This window comes from Dendropsophus ebraccatus, chromosome 1 (assembly GCF_027789765.1).
Source record: "Dendropsophus ebraccatus isolate aDenEbr1 chromosome 1, aDenEbr1.pat, whole genome shotgun sequence".
NCBI classification, from domain to species: domain Eukaryota; kingdom Metazoa; phylum Chordata; class Amphibia; order Anura; family Hylidae; genus Dendropsophus; species Dendropsophus ebraccatus.
The window spans coordinates 18462823-18483370 of record NC_091454.1 but is presented as its reverse complement, the minus strand read 5'-3'; the positions used below and the strand labels follow the sequence as shown (position 1 = coordinate 18483370).

Below are 20548 nucleotides of genomic sequence, written 5' to 3'. Positions count from 1 at the left end.
GCTCCTCATAAACCCCTGTATAATTATAACAGTCATGGAGACTGACATGGAGAAGACCCGTAACACAAAATTTATTTAAAAGAAACATATCCTTATAGAAGAACAAAAATTATTTTGCGGCCTAAAATACAATATTTATTATATGAAATATCTTATATTCAACAGAGATCTGTGGAAAAAGGGGATTCCCACCTGTCACATTGTAAAACATCCTAATTGGAACAACATTTTACACTGGCCGTCTGTTTGGATGATTTGTTCATAAGAGGTGCAGCCCCGCCTACTTAAAAAAAAAAAAACTTGAATAATCAGCATTTTTGAATTTATTTAGATTTTTTTTTATTTTTTTAAGAGGCAGACTTTTTAAAATATGAAGACAATATACAAAAGTAATTTTTTATTATTTAAGGTGCTTAAAAGTCTGATCCCATAACATGTATGGAAAATCAGCACATCTAGGACATATATCGTGGGACCTAATAACAGGTCCTCTTTAAAATGTATATCTAACAGTGAATTCAGAAACTTTCATTGTCACAGATACTCATTTTGGAGATGCCCAACACTTACGTAGAGTGACGATAAAGAATTATGGTTGTATCTGGTTAATTAATGAATGAGTGAGAAATATGAAGTTACATTGACAATCCTGACGTACATGTACATAATTTAAGATATGATTAGCAGCACATTATTCACATTATAGTCTGTATACTATAACTGAAGCTACGGCAGGGGATAACTCCCACAGAGTCAGGGTGACACAGAATTTATAGACACCCAAATTAGACAATCCTTTTAGTTCATATGTTGCAGCAGGTGCTGTGGAAAGGGCAGTGGCAGGGAATCAGGTAAGATGAGTTTGGGTTAATTTTATTTTGGCACTGTTATTTGTTACTGTTGTCTTGAATATGAAATCCCCCTTTAAGTTAGTGTTTTTGTGTTCCATTTACATAGTGCTATTTTCTAAAATTTACACAATTTATCTATTTACACAGTTGTATTATTACAGCAAAATTCCTTTAAAAAATGAATGAATAACTGTTGTCGGGGGTTCTCAAGGAACAACTCACAGAACAAACATGTAAGAAGTACATGGACAGTGCATGTATAAGATCTGAGTACTGCTTGGTATTTGGTTTATGTCCAGCTTTAGGGGTTGTCTAAGAGTAGAAAAACGGATGTACAATTTTTTTTTTTTCTAAAAACGGTGCCGCTCTTGTTTATGGGCAGCTAAGTGCACTTGAAAAGTTCTGGACTGCAATAGCCGACACGGCCTATAGACAAGAGTGGTGCTGTTTCAGGTTAAAAAAATTGTACTACCTAGTTGTCGTGAAGAATTCAATGGTCGTTCGGATAGTTTAAAAAAAACTGGAAAAAAAGACATCACAAAGTGATCAACAGAGCCAATAGAATAGGAATGGTTACCGACACCTAGAATGGTCAGTACTATGAGGCCATGGACAGTCAAATCAGTTCTGGTAACAATAAGCTTTGGACTCCTACCAACCAGACTTCATGGGTAGGTGAGAGGAGGAGAAAAGGTGAACCAAGAAACTTACATATGTGTCCACATTTACCTTTCCCCAAATATTGTTAAGGCAAAAACCTTGACAGGCTGCAATACACATCTCAACCACTGGGTGGTCACATATAGCGTAAACAACTCCCGACAGTACCGTAAAATCTGAATTTATCTAAAGACATTGGTCCCAACCTCAACCCATACATATCCACAGTATGTACTCCGGGATCATGGCTTCCTCCAAACCACCACTTCTAGGACGTCATGAATCATTTAACGGACAATGCCATGTATTTCTGCCATAGAAGCAGAAGATGTAATAGATTGACTATAAACCACATATAAAATTATATAAAAGCAACAATAATCGATTCTTAGTCTTAGTACAAAGACTAATCTCTAGCCCAGGTCTATGACTTCCCCATCTAAGGACAGACTAAGTGAAATATCAGACAAGCTAATAGCATAATATAAGGTAGTATTATACTACATAAACATCGGGCCAGGCGCATAGGCCCGTATGGTAGTGTATACATAGTAGGAGATGTAAACGCTTGCAGTCTACGTTCTGCTACAGCAGTTTTTCTTCTTCGGCGAGTCACCTAGACGGACGGTTTTCTCCCTCACTTTATCTTCTTGCTCTTTTAGGATCCTGGGGAGACAAGAGATTAGAATTCATGGCTGCTTTCTTCCAGTTGACATTGGGTTTGGTCCAATATTTGCAGTGGCGCCCCCTAGCTACAGTGCCTCCTTGCCCTGTCTATGTGCTAGGATTGCCTAAGCCCCAGGGTAATGAAAGGCCCTAGGGACTCCCATCAACCCTTCCTATCCAAAGACTAGTATTTGGGCTGATCAGCCTGTTTTAAGGCCCTATTCCACGGAACGATTAGCGTTCGTATTCGGCCGATATCGGCCGCTACGGACGATAATCGTCCGGTAGAATAGAGTGCAACGATCAGCAGACATCGTTCATGTCGGCTGATCGTTGCAGTCGCTTGTTTTTCAACATATTGAAAAACTAGCGACTGATATAGCAGCGATCTGCTGCCGTCGCTCCGTTGAATAGGAGCATCGGCAGCAGACGCTGCTATATCCTATGGGCTGCCCGGACATTCAGCGATCCCCCGGGCAGCCCCCCCGCAGCTCCCCGCCGCCCCCTTCCGCACTCACCAGCTCGCTGCAGCCGCGTTGAATAGCGGCGGCAGCGAGCGGGGAACGAGGAGCAAACGAGCGCTGAGAGCGCTCGTTTGCTCCTCTAAACGACCTGTGGAATAGGGGCATTAAGTACTACCACCAAAAAATGGAAGGAATCGGTAGCTATAAACTCTCTCAGGCCACAGGTACCTCAAGCCAGTGGCCCAGGAGCCCCGACTCTTCATGCCCACCTGTACCATGTGGCTCACAGCACTGCCACTGGCCAGAAAAAAACTACAGCTTGAAATACACTGTTCATTATGGGAATAGGTAGTTCTGTGAGGGTACTTTCACAGTATGGTGGCACTAAGAGGACATTTTGTTCATGTCATGGGTACTAGGGGGCACTAGGTGTATGTATAAGGCATTAAGGGGAGATTTATCACACTATGGGGGAGATTTATCAAACATGGTGTAAAGTGAAACTGGCTCAGTTGCCCCTAGCAACCAATCAGATTCCACCTTTCATTCCTCACAGACTCTTTAGAAATGAAAGGTGGAATCTGATTGGTTGCTAGGGGCAACTAAGCCAGTTCTACTTTACACCATGTTTGATAAATCTCCCCCTATGTGCAAATGAGTGGAGCAGTTGCCCATAGCAACCAATGAGATTCAAGCTTTCATTTTTCAGAGGCCTTTTTAAAAGTGAAAGGAGAAATCTGATTGGTTGCTATAGGCAACTGCTCCACACAGGGTTTGGTAAATCTCCCCCTCTGTGTATACAAGGCGCTAAGGGAGCACTTCCTGTATAGAGGAGTATGGGGGTGGGAGGGGCACTAAGGTGGCACTTTGTGTGGTGGCCGGTAATATGAGGGCACTTTGTGTGTGTGTGTGGGGGGGGGGGGACCTTTAACCATATTTTAAGAAATATTACTATGTGCAGAAAAAGGGGCACTATTACTGTATTTATACCACTATGGGGCATTATTACAATGAGGAGCACCAAGACGGCGGGGTACGATTACCCCATGGCTACGATGGAGAACCTCCAGCCCCCCCCAATATTGTCAATAAGGACTAACATGTCAGATGTGATATGACTAAAAAAAAAAGTAAAAAAAAAAGAAAAAAATACTATATAAGGCCATGTTCACATACCGTGAATACCGTAAGTTTTGCATAAATCATGTCCGTTGTTGCATGTTGCCACAACGGCCGTGATTTATGTAAAACATATGTTGTGTGAACATGGCCTAATTCTGTATACCATATTCTCACTGATCTATACTGATAAAAGGTATTAAACCCCAAGACAGTGGAAGCCACGGTTACTCTATATAAGGTGGTCAAACATTTATTTACTATACAGTGCCTGTAGGTGGCGCTGGAGAGACCTGTTTTGCATCTTTTCCCCAGGAAGCATTGTGTTAAAAAGTCTTAAAGGGGACCTGTCACCCCGGCTGCCAGGGTGAAGCCCGCCCCCCACAGTGGAGCCCCTTATACTTATCCCCTTCTGGAGCGTCATTCTCTATGGGTGTCAGACTCATCTCTGGTGAGTGCGCTCACGGCTTATGACGGGGATTTCTTGGCGATGGGGCGGGGTCCAGGACCGGGACTTTAAGGAAGGGATACGTATAAGGGGCTCCGCCGAGGGGTCGGGCGGGCTTCCCCCCTGGCAGCCGGGGTGACAGGTCCCCTTTAAATACTGGATCTCGATCAGAAGAGTTAATAGAGATAGTAAGGCTTTAAAGGGAACACACTGCCGGACGGCGCTGCAAATATAACTTACTTTGCTAAATCCAGAATTGATTCTTTCACATTCTGCCCAGTTGAGGCGCTACATTCATAGAAAATTAAGCGGCAATCCTAAAAATAAAGGTAAACAGACTTCACGGATAGTTTCAGACCAAATCATAGACTAAATTAATAGGATGCTCCTGGACTTGAAGAAGCCAGGTAATATATGACTGTACTTTTATTTGTATATTGTGCACGCTGGCTCTCCTCCAAGAAGAAAATCATGAATCTCTACTGCCACCTATAGGAGGATCTATTAAATTTATAAATTTGTAAACAGCAGAAGAGAGCTCATTTGCATATCCCTTTTCCCTGTAAGCAATGTGTGTCCTACCCAGCAGGTGCTCTACATGAGGAGTATCAGCACTGGCCTTATTATATGTAATGACACATTTCGTTGCATCAACCACTATGAAAATATGCAAAGAAATTTTTCATCTCAGGATCTTACACTTCAAACAGACACAATGATAAAATCAGAAGACTTTCAGATTTTCAGCGCTGTCAGCACACCTTTTTACAGACATTTCAATGTATACGGATTGAAATGTAGTATAAACTCTATACCTTAGCGAGATGTTCCCCCAATCCACAAGGCACCTCTCTTTCCTTTTCAATGTCTGTTTTATTGCCCAGCATCAGTATGGGGATGTTCTCACCAGCTCCTTCCTGTAAAGAGAAATTCTGAATCTTATATTCTTGTACAATAATGTTCTGCAGCAGCTGAGGAGTAGTATAAGGGTTCTGCAGCAGCTGAGGAGTAGTATAAGGGTTCTGCAGCAGCTGAGGTGTATTATGAGGTTCTGCAGCAGCTGAGGTGTAGTATAAGGTTCTGCAGCGACTGAGGTGTATGATGAGGTTCTGCAGCAGCTGAGGTGTATTATGAGGTTCTGCAGCAGCTGAGGTGTATTATGATGTTCTGCAGCAGCTGAGGTGTATTATGATGTTCTGCAGCAGCCTAGATGTATTATGATGTTATGCAGCAGCTGAGGTGTACTATGATGTTCTGCAGCAGCTGAGGTGTAGTATGATGTTCTGCAGCAGCTTAGATGTATTATGATGTTATGCAGCAGCTGAGGTGCAGTATGATGTTCTGCAGCAGCTGAGGTGTATTATGATGTTCTGCAGCAGCTGTGGTGTATTATGATGTTCTGCAGCAGCTGAGATGTATTATGATGTTATGCAGCAGCTGAGGTGCAGTATGATGTTCTGCAGCAGCTGAGGTATATTATGAGGTTTTGCAGCAGCTGAGGTGTATTATTATGAGGTTCTTCAGCAGCTGAGGCAGATATATCTGTATACAGTACTACGGAATATAGAACTGTATATAATGTTGCCCCACCCCAATGCCCCTGCCTCTTACCTCTACACTGTTGAGCCATTGCCGCACAGCAGTGAAGGTGTCTTTGGAGGTGATATCATACATTACTACGACGCCATCAGCTTTCCGAAAGAATTGCTTGGTGATACTGCGATACCTAAAGGGAGAACAGGAATCGAGCTGAAGACACTCCGACATATCTGATCTTTAGTGGATAAATGAAAAGTCTCCATTGTGATTGGACTATCCTGTCAAGGGGACCCCAAAGGAGCACGGTTTGCCTACTACCCAAACGTGGTGCGCGTTGCCATAATGTCATATTGTGGGGGGGGGGGGGGGGGGGGGGAATGTTGGCTGAAAGGGGCACTCTGGCGGGAAAAAAGATTCTTTCAAAACAACTGGTTTTAGAGGGCAGCCCAAACTAGTGACAGAAATGCTGAACAGATCGGTGTATTACTTACATCATTCTGTTCAGTCGTTCTCCTAATATGCAAGAGAATAGGATTCTTGCCACACCCCTCCCCCCGCCCTCCAGCTGCTGATTGACAGGTGTCTGCCTATATACAGCATGTATAGATTACTGCCAATCAGCAGCTGGTGGGTGGAGTTTTCTGCTTCTCATGAATATCCAGGACTACTGGGCTCATGCACATAATGGAGAGGACTACTTATTGTCCATGTTATTCAGGAGGAGATCTCTGGATCAGCTGCACAGAACAATGTAAGTGATACATCATTCTGTTCTCCATGACCCTTGGTCCAGTTCACTACCTCTAGCTTGCTAACAATGAACCCCTGCACTGGATCCCGAGTCCCCAGCCCCATGGTTTGCGTCTGTAGTATGTACACCATTGTCCTCTGCATAACAAATTATGCACCCAAAGCATGCTCTGGCTCATCTGAACTCGAGCCTGTGACAATTGATTACCAGTGGCTGAAGAAGCTGGATGCCGCCCTAGGAAGCCTATGGTTGTATCCATGTTTTCCAGGACTTCCTAGGGCTGCCACTGGTAAACGAGTGCCACACGCTCAGGTTCGGCATGTCATCTCCACACAGTCGCCCAGTATTACATAGTGTAGAATAAAAGACCTTTCTTGCCCAGCGGTGTCCCAGAGCTGCAGGGCCACCTGGCAGTTGTCCACCGTTACCGTCTTTACACTGTAATCGATACCTGCAGGACCAAAGGGAGACAGGGAGTCATGACATGTTATAATGAGCAGGCTGTGACATCATCCTAAAGAACCATTTGTTTCCAGTCCTGGTCAACCCTTGCTAACTTCAGCTTTACACTTTCTGGCTATGTTTAGATTGTAGAGCGGGACACATGGACCTCTACCACAGTGCTCAATATCCCAGGTAATTCTTTTGCAGAAATAGTGGAACCTCAGCTCCCTGCCCTGCCATTCTCCTTGTCTTTAGTTCCGCCCCCTGAATGTATTTCTTCTATTCAGCCTGGTTATAATACTGCGCGTGCGCCTGAGCAATGGGAAGTGGCTCAGCTAAATTTCTCGTTTTAGGTGCCTGTGCTGTCTTCACCAGTGTTTGGTATCTATCATGTGTGTGGCGTAAGCGCTGTGAGAGTGACTGCCGGAGCCCAGACCTCTGACAGCGCCTATCCTCCATACATGACAGATCTCAAATGCTGGTGAAGACGGGGCAGGCGCAATAGACATAGTAGCCTACAACAAGTGGCTTGGCTGTGTCAGTGTGCCTGCGTTGCTTACTCTGGCACATGCACAGTATTATAACCGGATATGCAGCCAAAGGGGCGGAGCTAAAGACAAGGGGGGAGGAGAAAGAAGGAGGAGAGGCATTGCAGGCCTAGGCCACGCCTCATTGACACCGCTGCTCAGGAATTAAAGTTTTTTACCTCCAACCACGGCACCAGGCAGATTTTGGTTCATACAACCGGGAAGGATTTACTGTCAGCAATCGAACGGTTCCAATGGTTTAGGCGGGTGGGTTGGTGAGTACAGATTTTCTTAAGAAATATTAACCCCTAGGTCCTACACTATTCTTGTTTCAATCCTGGGGTTATCATCACTCTCATCACTCAATATCTCTCTACATTGCCCGTATGTCATCTCCTTTACCTGTCTACAAGAATAATATAATATACACAACAAAATAATAAAAAAAAAAACATAAGAATAATAAAAAAAAAATACATTTCTGAGGGAAAGGGGTCGGTTGGGGATTTTCCATCACACCTGACCCCTATCACCACTGACATCATCTGTCGGTGGTCGTTCAGGATAGATCTATACACTGAATATGGAAGCCTTTAGACTCAGCTCATACCACTGCTTTTAGAGCAGAGCGGTGGTCGGTAACCTAGACAACGAGCTGTAAACAATGGGAGTAAAAGAGCAGAAAATCCAAGAATATTTAACATGACGAGCCCTATATTAGTTAAAATTGGAACACCCCTTTAAAACATGCAAACAAACCTATGGATCTGTTCATATTAGCAATTTCTTCCCAGAAATAGAAAGAAAAGGAGTTTCACCCTTGACCTGCCAGAAAATCTGGAATACAGAAGGTTAATTTATGACAGCGTTTCGCTGCGGCCGGAGCTCTGTGGATAAGGTATGCATGGATGGGCAAGAGTAGTTTTTGGCAGCATAACCTGTAATATCACAGATCACAGTCTGCGCTCGCTGCATTGATAGAACCCAAGGGAGATATTACACTTTATTTCTAAAGGAGCGAAGCAAGAGAACCTGAATAGGTAATGGAGCGTGAGAGGGGAAGTGTTTAAGCAGGGGTATAAGCTGCCGATGAGACTTACAAAGGAGGTGCAAAAAATTGGATTCATCCACCTATTTGGAAGGAAAATAGACCAGGCTGCCCGAGATTTCCGCATCTAGCACTATCAATAGGCCCAAAGTATAATAGTATAGTATAATAATAATAATAATAATAATAATAATAATAATAATAATAATAATATAATCATTCAGCCTCTTGATTATGATGCATGAGGAGCTAAATGTAATGTAGTATATATATATATATATATATATATATATATATATGTGTGTATAGTTAAATGCTCGTAGGCCCATATTGAAAGCTACAAAGTGTGATGCATGTTCAGGAAACCCTTGACGCAATTTTGCGCACGTCTGGGGTTGCTGCCCGTTAGTGCAACCCTGGGTTTATGTACGAAAATGAGTTAAACAGTGTAATTTGAGCAATGGTAGGTCACGGCATCCAGCCAGAGACCTATCATCACATGGCCTGGCCAGGGATCGCTGTGATTGGTCCGTGTTTACAGGTGGACCAATTCCCCATAATAACAGGAGGGGTCGAAATCTGACAGCTCTCCCTGCCCTGATCTCCTCCTCTTTGTATGGGAGGAGTTGAGAGCCAGGAGAGAGCTGTTAAGTATAAATCACAGATTAACCCTCTTTTCTTCCCTGATCGCTGCCCCTGCCTTCTTGCTGTACCTAATAGTCACCCCTAACCACTGTTGCTGTACCAAATGAATAACCCTGACCCCTGTTGCTGTGCTAAATAGTTGCCCATGTCCCCTGTTGCTGTACCTAATAGTTGCCTCTGACCCCTGTTGCTGTAACTAATAGTCGGCCCTAACCCCTGTTGCTGTACCTAATAGTTGAACCTGATGCCTGTAGCTGTACCTAATAATTGCCCCTGACCCCTGTTGCTGTACCTAATAGTTGCCCCTGACCCCTGTTGCTGTACCTAATAGTTGCCCCTGATGCCTGTTGCTGTGCCTAATAGTTGTCCCTGACCCCTGTTGCTATACCTAATAGTTGCCCCTGACTCCTTTTACAGAACCTAATAGTTGCCCCTGGTGCTGGTTGCTTTATCTAACAGGCTTCCCTGTCTCTTGCTGCTGTATCTAATAGTGTCTCCTGCCCCTTGTTGCTGTATCTCATAATCTGCCATGTCCCCTGTTGCTGTATCTGATTGTCTCCATTGTCCACCATTACTGTACCTATAGTCGCCCATTATTGTAGCTGATATTCGTCCCTGTCCCCTGTTGCTGTATCTGATACGGGATCTTTGCTCCTGTCTTGTCCCTAACCCCCCCCCCCCCCTTTCCTTAGTGTATCTGACTGTCGCAGCTGTTAGTGTACGTGGTCGCCTCTCCTGTTGTGGTACCTAACCACTGATCCTGTTACTGTACCTGATTGTCACCGCTGTTATTGTACATGAAATTTGAAACATTTTCTGCTAAAGTTTTTAAGCGCTATAACATCCTAAAAGGTAAAAGGATCTTTACCCTTTAGAGAAATGTCATTTTTTTTCCTTTTTTTTAATCACATATTAGAGATTTGTTTTGTTTTTGGAAGGGTGTACATTCAGGAAAATAGGTCAGAAATTTATAGAGCCTGTCCTATTTTTGTCCTGATTTCCAAAATGGATTCTATGAGGATTTGCTACTGCTCTGGACAGTTCCTGACATGGACAAAGGTGGCAGCGGAGAGCACTGTGTCAGACTGAAAAGAATATGCAACTTCCTGTAGAATATACAGCAGCTGATAAGTACTGAAAACCTTCAGATTTTTAAATAGAAGTAAATTACAAATCCATATAACTTTCTGACACCAGTTGATTTGAAAAGTTGATTTTATTTTTCCACTGGGGTGCCCCTTTGAGCATCGTTTATGACACTCTTAAAAGTCTTAAAACCCTTTGTAATCCATAAAAAACAGTGTCTTTTTTTCCAATTTTGGAAAGTTTCTTTAAATGGAGGAAAAAAAACTATAAATTCTATCATGTTCCGGCTAACTTACTTCTGCGAGGTAAACTCCATCTATAGATCATATAAACATCTTTTTAGTACTTTTAAAGTTGAAATAAGCAGGAAGCGCGCATGACCCCATAGTAAAACTCTCGGAAGCCAGGAGCGATATTTCTACGGAAGAGGCTTGGAAGCGCTGCACGGGTTCCGCTCCCCTGCTGTCACCTCTTTCCGATCATATTAAAACTGTGTTTATTGTGCACTGTGGATCCTTTTTATATCGTTTCATGGTGCGTTTTAATATAAATTATGCTGATGTGATGCAAAACAGCCAAATGCTTATGATAAATCAAGAGAAATATTCATGAGACGGAGCACGAGATGCTGCAAACCCTGGGAATTAAAGACTGTTAACTATATTTTTTCTGATGGGCCGGTGGGAGTTTTGTCATAGATGTGGAGTTTTCTTGTGTATATTTATCTATTAAATTTACCCGCCACTATAAAACTACTCGGTACGACTCTGTAACTGCGCTGTCACCAATACATACAAGGAATTCATTGTATTATAAGCCACATGTACTGAAGTAGTGCTTAGTTGTCAGTGCGATGTGGTGATCAGGTGCTGCTGCCCCTCTTCTGAGAGAGTAGTGCCTACCTGTCTCTTACTATAAGCAATAAAGGCAAGAATAGTAGTGAGTCTTTGTTTCTTCATGTACATGATGAAGGCACAGATGGTACTGTATGCCTTTCTCTTCCTGTAAATAATGAAGACACAGATAGTACTGTATGCCTGTCTCCTATTGTAAATTATGAAGGTACAGATGGACTGTATGCCTGTCTCTTCTTGTAAATTATGGAGGCACAGATAGTACTGTATGCCTGTCTCTTCCTGTAAATTAAGGAGGCACAGATAGTACTGTATGCCTGTCTCTTCCTGTAAATTATGGAGGCACAGATGGTACTGTATGCCTGTCTCTTCCTGTAAATTATGGAGGCACAGATGGTACTGTATGCCTGTCTCTTCCTGTAAATTATGGAGGCACAGATGGTACTGTATGCCGGTCTCTTCCTGTAAATTATGGAGGCACAGATGGTACTGTATACCTGTCTCTTCTTGTAAATTATGGAGGCACAGATGGTACTTTATGTCTGTCTCTTCCTGTAAATAATAAAGGCACAGATAATAATGTATGCCTGTCTCCTACTGTAACCTATAAAGGCATAGATAGTACTGTAGGCCTATCTCTTCTTGTAAATTAGAGCGGAACAGATAGTACTGTCTCCCTGTTTTTCTCTGTAAATGATGTCTGTCTAATTCTGCGACTAATAAAGGCACAAATAGTACTGTATGCCTGTCTCTTTCTGATAAAGGCACAGAAGGTACTATGTCCATGTCTTTACCTGCAAATAATAAAGGCACAGATAGTATTGTGCTCCTGTCTCTTCCTGTAAATGGAAAAGGCACAGATAGTACAGTATGCCTCTCTATTCTTGTAAATGATGAAGGCACAGATAGTACTGTCTCCCTGCCTTTTCCTGTAAATGATGAAGGCAGAGAGAGAGAGAGAGTGAGTACTGTATGCCTGTCTCTTCCTGTAACTGGTCAAAGGACAGATAGTAATGTATGCCTGTCACTTCCTATAAAAGACGAAAGCACAGATAGTGCTGTCATCCTGTCTTTAACTGCAAGTAATAAAGGCACATATAGTACTATGTCCCTGTTTCTTCCTGTAAATGATGAAGGCACAGATAGTACTGTCTACTCCTCTCTTCCTGTAAATGATGAAGGTAAAGATAGTAGTGTATGCCTGTCTATTTCTGCAAGTAATAAAAGCATAATAAAATAATACTGTGTCTCTTCCTGTAAATGGTCAAAGCACAGCACTGTCTCTACTTGTAAATAATAAAGGCACATATAGTACTGTGTTTCTGTCTCATCCTGTAAATGAAAAAGGCACTGATTGTGCTGAGTCCCTGTTTTTTTATTTAGATGATGAAGGTACAAAGAATGCAGTGTCCCTCTCTAGTCCTGTTAATTATGAAGATACAAATTGTGCTTCCTCCTCTCTTCCTGTAAGTGATAGTGGCACAGATGCTACTATGTCCCTGCCTCTTCCTGTAAATGATGAAGGCACAGATAGTACTGTTGCCTTGTATTTTCCTGTAAATGATGACGGCAACGATTGAACTGTGTCGATATTTTTACAGAGAATGCCGTGTCCCTCTCTACTCCTTTAAAATGATGAAGGTAAAAATTGTACTGCCTCCCTCTTTCTTCCTGTAAATGATAATAGAATTGATGGTACTATGTCTCTTCCTGTAAATAATGAAGGCACAGATAGTACTGTCTCACTCTGTCCTACTGAAAATGATAAAGGCAGATAGCGCTGTCTCCCTCTCTTTTTCTGTAAATGATGAAGGGAAACGATAAAACGGTCTCCTGGCATTTTGTACTGCCTACTAGGCCCACTATATTGGCACATATAGTGCTACCTTCCTGTCTCCACTTGTGATTGATCTAGATACAAGAGAACACTTCCTGTAATGATATAGATACAAATAATACTGTCTGCCCATCTGTTTTTCTAAATAACAGAGGTACAGATTTCCCCATCCTCCATAACACATCCATCACACCTACCTACTGTAGCCGAGGTTCCAGGGTAAAAGCTGTCTTCACAAAACCTTCTAAGGAATGACGTTTTTCCCACACTGGAATTTCCAACCATAACTATCTTAAATAATCGATCCGGGGGGGAATTAACACGTTCTTCCTTCAAATAAACCAATTCAGAATGAATACATAATATGCGACTGATGAGACTATCCACCATGTACCTGCCTAGCACACTCACAATTGGCAAAGTCTCTTTCCCAACCGGTTGTCCTCTCGGAGAAGACGGCACGTCCTCCTCAGGAATCTCCTCCTTGTTCTCCATGACCTCTTCATTGTGCGTTAGGTTTTCCTCCTTCTCATCCTCCTCCTGCCAGTCATTTAATGGTCTCTCATTGTGATTCTCTAAATATTGGGGAAGATGATCCTCTTCAATGGATATTATTCTCTGTAAATGGCGGCCTTTGCTCGGTTTGCTCTCCACTTGACTGTCAGTCTCAGTTATGGACATAGAAACTCCATTCAACCCCACAGAGTTCCGTTTGGGAGGAAATACATCGTCGTCCTCAGATGACTGACTGGAGACGTGGCAAAAGAATCATAAAATTGTCAACCCAGGAAAAATTTGATATAGTAACAGAGATTATACAAAAATTTTTTTTTACAAAATTAAATTTTTTCGCCAATGTGGGTATATAAAAACCCAAGCATGCAGCATTTGATTACTGGTGGCTGAAAAGGTTGGTGGAACCCCAGGCAGTAGAGATGATCGAACATCGGAAAAAGTTAGGTTCTATCGAATTCGAACCTTGTCGAACCTTCCGCATTTGATTCCCGATGCCTTCCCGTTCTGTGGGGAAGCAGGAGACAGCCCGAGTACCGCCTAAAATTCTGGGATACAGCCTATTACCTAGGCTGTATCCCAGAATTGCAGGCTGTACTCGGGCTGTCTCCTCCTTCCCCATGGAACGGGAAGGCATCTGGAATCAAATGCGGAAGGTTCGACAAGGTTCGAATTCGATAGAACCTAACTTTTTCCGGTGTTCGATCATCTCTACTAGGCAGTCCTTCCTGGAAAACATAGACACAGCCTTAAAGCCTTCTTCAGCCACCAGTAATCAAATGCGCATGCTAGGGTTTGGACAAACCCAAGCATGCTCGAGGGTCGCTCATTTCTATTCTTCGCTCAAAAGACTTTAAGCAGTTGTCTGGGCAAATTCAAAATTTGCAGGATAGCCCGGCGTGGTTTAAGGCCCTATTACACAAAAAGATTATCGGCCTTACTTGGACGGATAATCATTAAATAATAGGACGTGCTAAAAGGTCATGATCAGTCGACATGCATCATGTCAGCTGATCGGGGTCTTTCAACATGTTGAAAGAGAATAATTTATGCAGCAACGTCCTGCACTGCGTTCCGTGTAATAGACTGCCACTGTCTTTAATAGGCTGCCAGAAAGATCTAAGGATCATTTGGGCAGCACATCTCGCTGTTCCCCGAGCGAGGGGGGAAGTGAGCACTGAGATGACAGGTTGGCGCTCGCTTCCCCCGGATTATCGTGCCCTGTAATGCAGCCTTTAAAAATGTACAAGCTATACACACCCGTCCCAGTCCTTTGCGCTTGCCATGCCACCACTCCTGGTTCACTGCTGATCTCCAGGAAAGGCCAATCAGTGACGGGATACTACTGCACCCACTGATTGGCTAAACAGGGAACTTCCTGGGGGAACATGATGTCACAGGAACTGGGATATAGATGAGACCAGTGAGGGACTGGTGGCTCAGGGAACCAGCATAGGCACTTATAACTTGTTACGTTTACACCACCCCCTGCTGCCCTGCAACTTCTGATTTTAATCAAGACAACCCCTTTAATAAATTATGTTGACCCACTGACCCCTTTAAGACGGCCATTTTGACTGATAAATTTCAATGAAATGTCTAGCCACATATGATGAAACGTTCTCAAGTAGCTGGAAGGAGCATATATGTATGGTGAAACAAAGGTAGGCATGGTGAGCAACAGTCTAGGAAAGGGGCGCAGTTTTTGGAGTGAAAAAAATACTGATAAAGGTAAATGCTCCTTAGATGGCAGTATACATATATGGGTGGGACTGGATGTATATGGGTGGGATAGTATGCAAAATTGTTAACCTTTCTTCTTGGCTCAATTTAGCCCAAGATAATTGGCATTTTGGGGGGAAAACATGATTTTGTGACATTCTGTAGTTGTTTATGCTATAGGATACTGTATATGTTTATGCTATAGGATACTGTATATGTTTATGCTATAGGATACATGGCTGCCAAGTGGTTGTGATGTCATGACATTCTGCACTTGGTAGTTCCTCTGTTATTCTTCCTAAAAAAAAGTAGGAATACATTGACAACTGGGTGTTACCAGTCAGAAGTCTGATGATGTTCTCGGCGTCAGACAGTATAGGGACACGCCCCTTTGACAAGTTTAAATGGTGACACCTAGCTGTCAATTTATTCATACATTTCTAGGAGGAATAACAGAGAAACAGTCAAATGCAGAGTTTTAAGAAAACATGTCTCATTGTTTTATGAATGGCCCTCTTTAAGAAGCTTCAGGGTTTTTTTTAAATCCTTTTAAAGAAGTTTTTTCACCGGCGGACAATGCACTCAATGACTTCCTATAGAATAATGTCAGTGTTTCCCTCTTTAACACGTAGAAGATGTTAAAAAAATAGGGCTTTCTTGCTAAAACAGCGCCACCCCTGATCTCAAGTTGTGTGTGGTATTACAATTAAGCTCCATTCACTTCAATGGAACTGAGCTCCAAAAACCCGCACCCAAACTAAGCACAAGAAATCGGACGTGTTATTCTAACCCCTTTAACCATTCTTAAGTAACTTTTTGAAAAAATTTTGACGAAAATACGATTCCGAAAGCCTGTTGTTGCGGCAAATCATCCGGTACAATCCTGTCTATTTTGAGCCGTGCCGCGCCTGTTCCTGTGCGTGCAGCATTGTGCGCATTCTGGCTATAATTCATCAAATTCAATTAATTGTGACGAAGAAGAATAATTGAGAGCGTCTCTTAGGATGTGCTTCCAATTACTGAATAATTAGGCGATGTGAGAACGCATTACAATATAAAATAGTCCACCCAGCACTCAAAAGTAATTCAGGCTCCTGTGAAGCCTCCTAAAATTAGATGTTCTTCTAACAGAAAAGAGGACTTCATTAATTGTAAGGCGCACAAAGAGCGGGGACGGACGTGAGCGGATGGTGGATGGCAGAGAATTTTTTTGAGTCCATTATGGAACATAAATTTATTTTTGTTATGTAATTTGTAAAAAAAAAAAAAAAGCGTCAACGCTAAACCAACATCGAGGTGACGTATGACTACATGAGCTTCGTGTAACCCACGCAGAGGATTGTTATAAGCCTCTTCAAACAGTATATATTTACTGTAATGGATGACTCACGGATACTTGATAGGGTCGGTTTGGGAACATTAAAGGGACAGTAAATCGAAAAAATAACAAGCGACCCGTCGTTGATCTCTTCTATGTATGCCCCAGGATACATCTATAGGTCTTCTCCAGTCGCTTCTATTGGAAGCCTTGGGGGCCCTTGTGGGAGAGTTCCTTGAATGAGGGCAGTCATGAAATTATCCTCTTTGAGTCTATGGAGGGAGATTTATCAAACATGGTGTAAAGTGAAACTGGCTCAGTTGCCCCTAGCAACCAATCAGATTCCACCTTTCATTTTCCAAAGAGTCTGTGAGGAATGAAAGGTGGAATCTGATTGGTTGCTAGGGGCAACTGAGCCAGTTTCACTTTACACCATGTTTGATAAATCTCCCCCAATATGTGTAAAATTTGATCCCGCCTCTGCCACTGATTAGCTTAGCGGACTTGAAACGTCACGTCTCAAGCCCGCGTCAGTGACCAGGATGCGGCCGGGCAGAGCGGACCGGAGCGGCGCAATCCGGGACACGGCGCTGGAACCAGGGAGTTAGGGGACGTCATTGCCCTCATCCACCTCCTCCCCGGCCATAGGCAAAAAAGCCCCCAGTCCGGAGTACCCCTTTAATCACATTAAGCTCCATAATGCTTCACAACATCCTGAAGAAATAATAGTTGCATTACCTTTTCACCGATGGCTTCTTTTCAAAATATTTCCCAATTATGGATCCTGATCTCTGATTCTTTATTGAAATAGTTGGCTTCACCTTGGATTTCTGGGTAATAGATATAATTTGGTATCAGAACTCAATAACTAGTTACCAAAGCAAGTTGCCCATCTCTATACATAGCATAGTTATTAATGTTTTATTCACCAAAATTAGGATGGTGAAGACTTGGAAACCCACTTTACAGCCCACTTTAGGGAGGGTCTGCACAAACCCCACCTCTTTGTGATATAGTATGCATGACTGTCCCACCAATTTTGGTAATATTAGCACGCGTATCAAAAATTTTTCCATTTATTCAGGGTAGATCATCAAATAGACAGCACCGATACATCAACTGAACATGTCCAGAAATCTTTACTAGAGATGAGCGAACCTCAAGCACGCCCGGGTTCTTCCCAACCCGAACAGTCTGCTTTTGATTACCTGTGGCTGAAGAAGTTGGAAGCAGCCCTGGAAGACATTGATACAACCATAGGCTATGTTAACACAACGTATATTTTCATAAAACCACGGCCATTGTACAATGGCCGTGATCATTACGAAAATATACACAGGGTATACGCTTCGGCCGGGATCTCTAGCGGCGCCAAACAACTGACATGTCAGTTTTCTGAGGCCGCTATTCATTGAATAGCAGCCGCAGAAAAGCCTGTCAGTGCACACTATGGAGCGAGAGGATCCGGCCGCACGCTCCATAGCGTTCAGTGGAGAGTTCTGATGCAGGCACGCACGGATGCGCCTGCATCAGAACATTGCGGCGCCAAAGATCAACCGGCCGGTACTGCAGTACCGGCCGGGATGATCTTTTCAGAGACCGGCCGTTCTGTGACCAGGATGGGTCACGGAACGACTAGTCTCTTACGTTGTGTGAACATAGACATAGGCTGCATCTATTTTTCCAGGGAGCCTTAAAGCGACTCTTTACCCACAAACCTTCGGATAGCTGCTTTTAAACCAAGATCTGTCCTGGGGTCCAGTCGGCAGTTGATACAGTTATTGTCTTAAAAAACAACTTTTAAACTGCCGTGGCTTAGATTGTGTATGCATTAAGCTGGCACACCCTCTCTGTCCCTCCTCCCCGCCCTCCTCATCATTAGGAATGCTCCAGGCAGATTGTCTCCTATTCATCAGCTGTGTGAATACTGAACATGGGCTGGATTGTTAAGGACCTGTGCAATGTTCAGAGAGGAGAAAATTTTCCAGTGGCATTCCTAATGATGAAGAGGGTGGGGAGAAGGGACAGAGGGGTGGGGTAAAGTTAGGGCACAGATACTTTAAGCCCCGGCCATTGGGCACGGGGCTGCAAGTTTAAAAGTTGTTTTTTTAGGACAATAACTGCATCACCTGCCGAACAGACCCCAGGATAGATCTTGGATTCAAAGCAGCTACCCAAAGGTACATATGGTTTGTGGGGGGGGGGGCAGATTGTGGGTACAGAGTCACCTTAAGGTCGCATCCAACTTCTTCAGCCACTGGTAATCAAATGCGGAACATTGGGATTGAGATGAATCCAGGCGTGCTCGAGGTTTGCTCATCTCTAGTCTTTATTAACCCAACTCATCTCTACAAATCTGTACAGTCGGGACAGGCTGTAGGCTACCAGGAACAAATTTCTTGTACTCGATAATAGAACATGAAGCTTTCTAAAATTTGTCGATATAGTGTGAGGCAATGTTCACACGTTGTAAGAGACCGGCCAGGATCTCTACCTCCACTGAATTCGGATGCGGGCACATCATAATTCCCTACTGCACACAATGAAGCGTGCAGCCAGAGTCACACGCTCCATTGTGTGAACTAGCAGGGTTTTCTGCAGCCGCTATTCGAGGAGAGATTTATCAAACTGGTGTAAAGTGAAACTGGCCCAGTTGCCCCTAGCAACCAATCAGATTCCACCTTTCATTCCTCACAGACTCTTTGGAAAATGAAAGGTGGAATCTGATTGGTTCCTGGGGCAACTGAGCCAGTTTTACTTTACACCATGTTTGATAAATCTCCCTCTATGTGTATACACTCCGGCCGGGATTCCTTAGAAAGTACCACTACAAAAGTTCCGTAGTAATTGCGGCCGTTGTTACAACGGTCGTGATTATTAGGAAACTTACGTAGTGTGAACTTGGCCCTAAGCTGACCATACACATTATGATTTTGGCCACACATAATGTGTATGGGGCCTCTTGAGTCTGACCCAACAGCAGATGTTGGGGGACATGTTGGCTTTAAACTGATCCTTTAATTCTCAAAGAGATAAGCTGAAACCATAGGGGTCTGGCAGAAGCTTTTTCCTCATTCAGAACACATGTATACTTGGGTGAGCATGCGTATGTATGTACCTCTCAGTTGACAAATATGTTATATGTATGGACAGCATAAAGAGGTGTTCAGATTATGAAGCCTATTTTCAACGGTCTAATAAAAACAGACTTCCTGTTCCTGCTATACACTATAGCTGGGATTTCAGTCAATTTATCTCCTACCTTTGTGAAAAGATTATATGGGTATAATGGCAGGGTTATAGACAAGATAATGTGGTGGGAAAAACATAGAGTTAAAAAAAGCTTTGAGCTTTACTTGTGTTATCTAGTATAAACTCAAACTCATTTCCTATGCAGAAATCCTAATTAGCGCCATACCTGTATAAAGCTGTCTCTTTCATCCCGTAAATGTTTATTCATTTCCCTGAAAATAAAAATTAAAAAAAGCAAAATTTTTAAAATGACAATTGTATCAGTGTGAATATGGTGGAACTGATAAAACTAATTCTATTGCGAACGACCTGAAATTGTTCACCCAATTACACGGAACGATGATCGTTACTTATGATCATTCTTGCGGTCGGCTTGTCGTCGCTATTGTGCTCGTCGCTACTGCGAATGACCGAACGTCGTCTTATTCCATGAGAATGATTTGCGAACGAGCAATTAAGCGATTCATTAAGCGATCAACAATTTTTCGTTTGTCGTTTAACTGTTAACTGCTATTTAACCGAACGATTATCGCTTTGTTCCGAACGATTTAACGATTATTTGAACTATAATCGTCCCGTGGAATAGGGCCCTTACGGTCCTATTACACGGAGCGATTTTTAACGACTAACGATTGCAAACGAGATTGTTTATCGTTCACCTGAAATTGTTCACCGTATTACACAGAACGATGGTCGTTCGTTACGATGGTTCCTACGATCGTTACTAAGATCGTTTATTCCTTCTGATCCCAGCAAAACAATGAACAATGTGCAATTACACTGAACGATTGTGTAACTTGAGCG

At 43.0% G+C, this 20548-nt stretch overlaps 1 protein-coding gene across 2 annotated transcripts in view; it reads right to left on the bottom strand.

The window, feature by feature from the left end:
• Nucleotides 1-443: 443 nt before the first annotated feature.
• CRACR2A (calcium release activated channel regulator 2A) overlaps nt 444-20548 on the bottom strand; it is a 73894-nt gene continuing 53789 nt past the window's right edge. For both annotated transcript variants that reach the window (XM_069968523.1, XM_069968533.1), the window contains 9 exons: nt 19911-19956; nt 17231-17322; nt 13351-13687; nt 13137-13269; nt 6868-6949; nt 5820-5934; nt 5024-5125; nt 4449-4525; nt 444-2177 (listed from right to left, as the gene is read on the bottom strand). In XM_069968523.1, the coding sequence (XP_069824624.1) occupies nt 2087-2177; nt 4449-4525; nt 5024-5125; nt 5820-5934; nt 6868-6949; nt 13137-13269; nt 13351-13687; nt 17231-17322; nt 19911-19956 (1075 nt within the window). In that variant the 3' untranslated portion in view covers nt 444-2086. The remainder of the gene's footprint in view (nt 2178-4448; nt 4526-5023; nt 5126-5819; nt 5935-6867; nt 6950-13136; nt 13270-13350; nt 13688-17230; nt 17323-19910; nt 19957-20548) is intronic.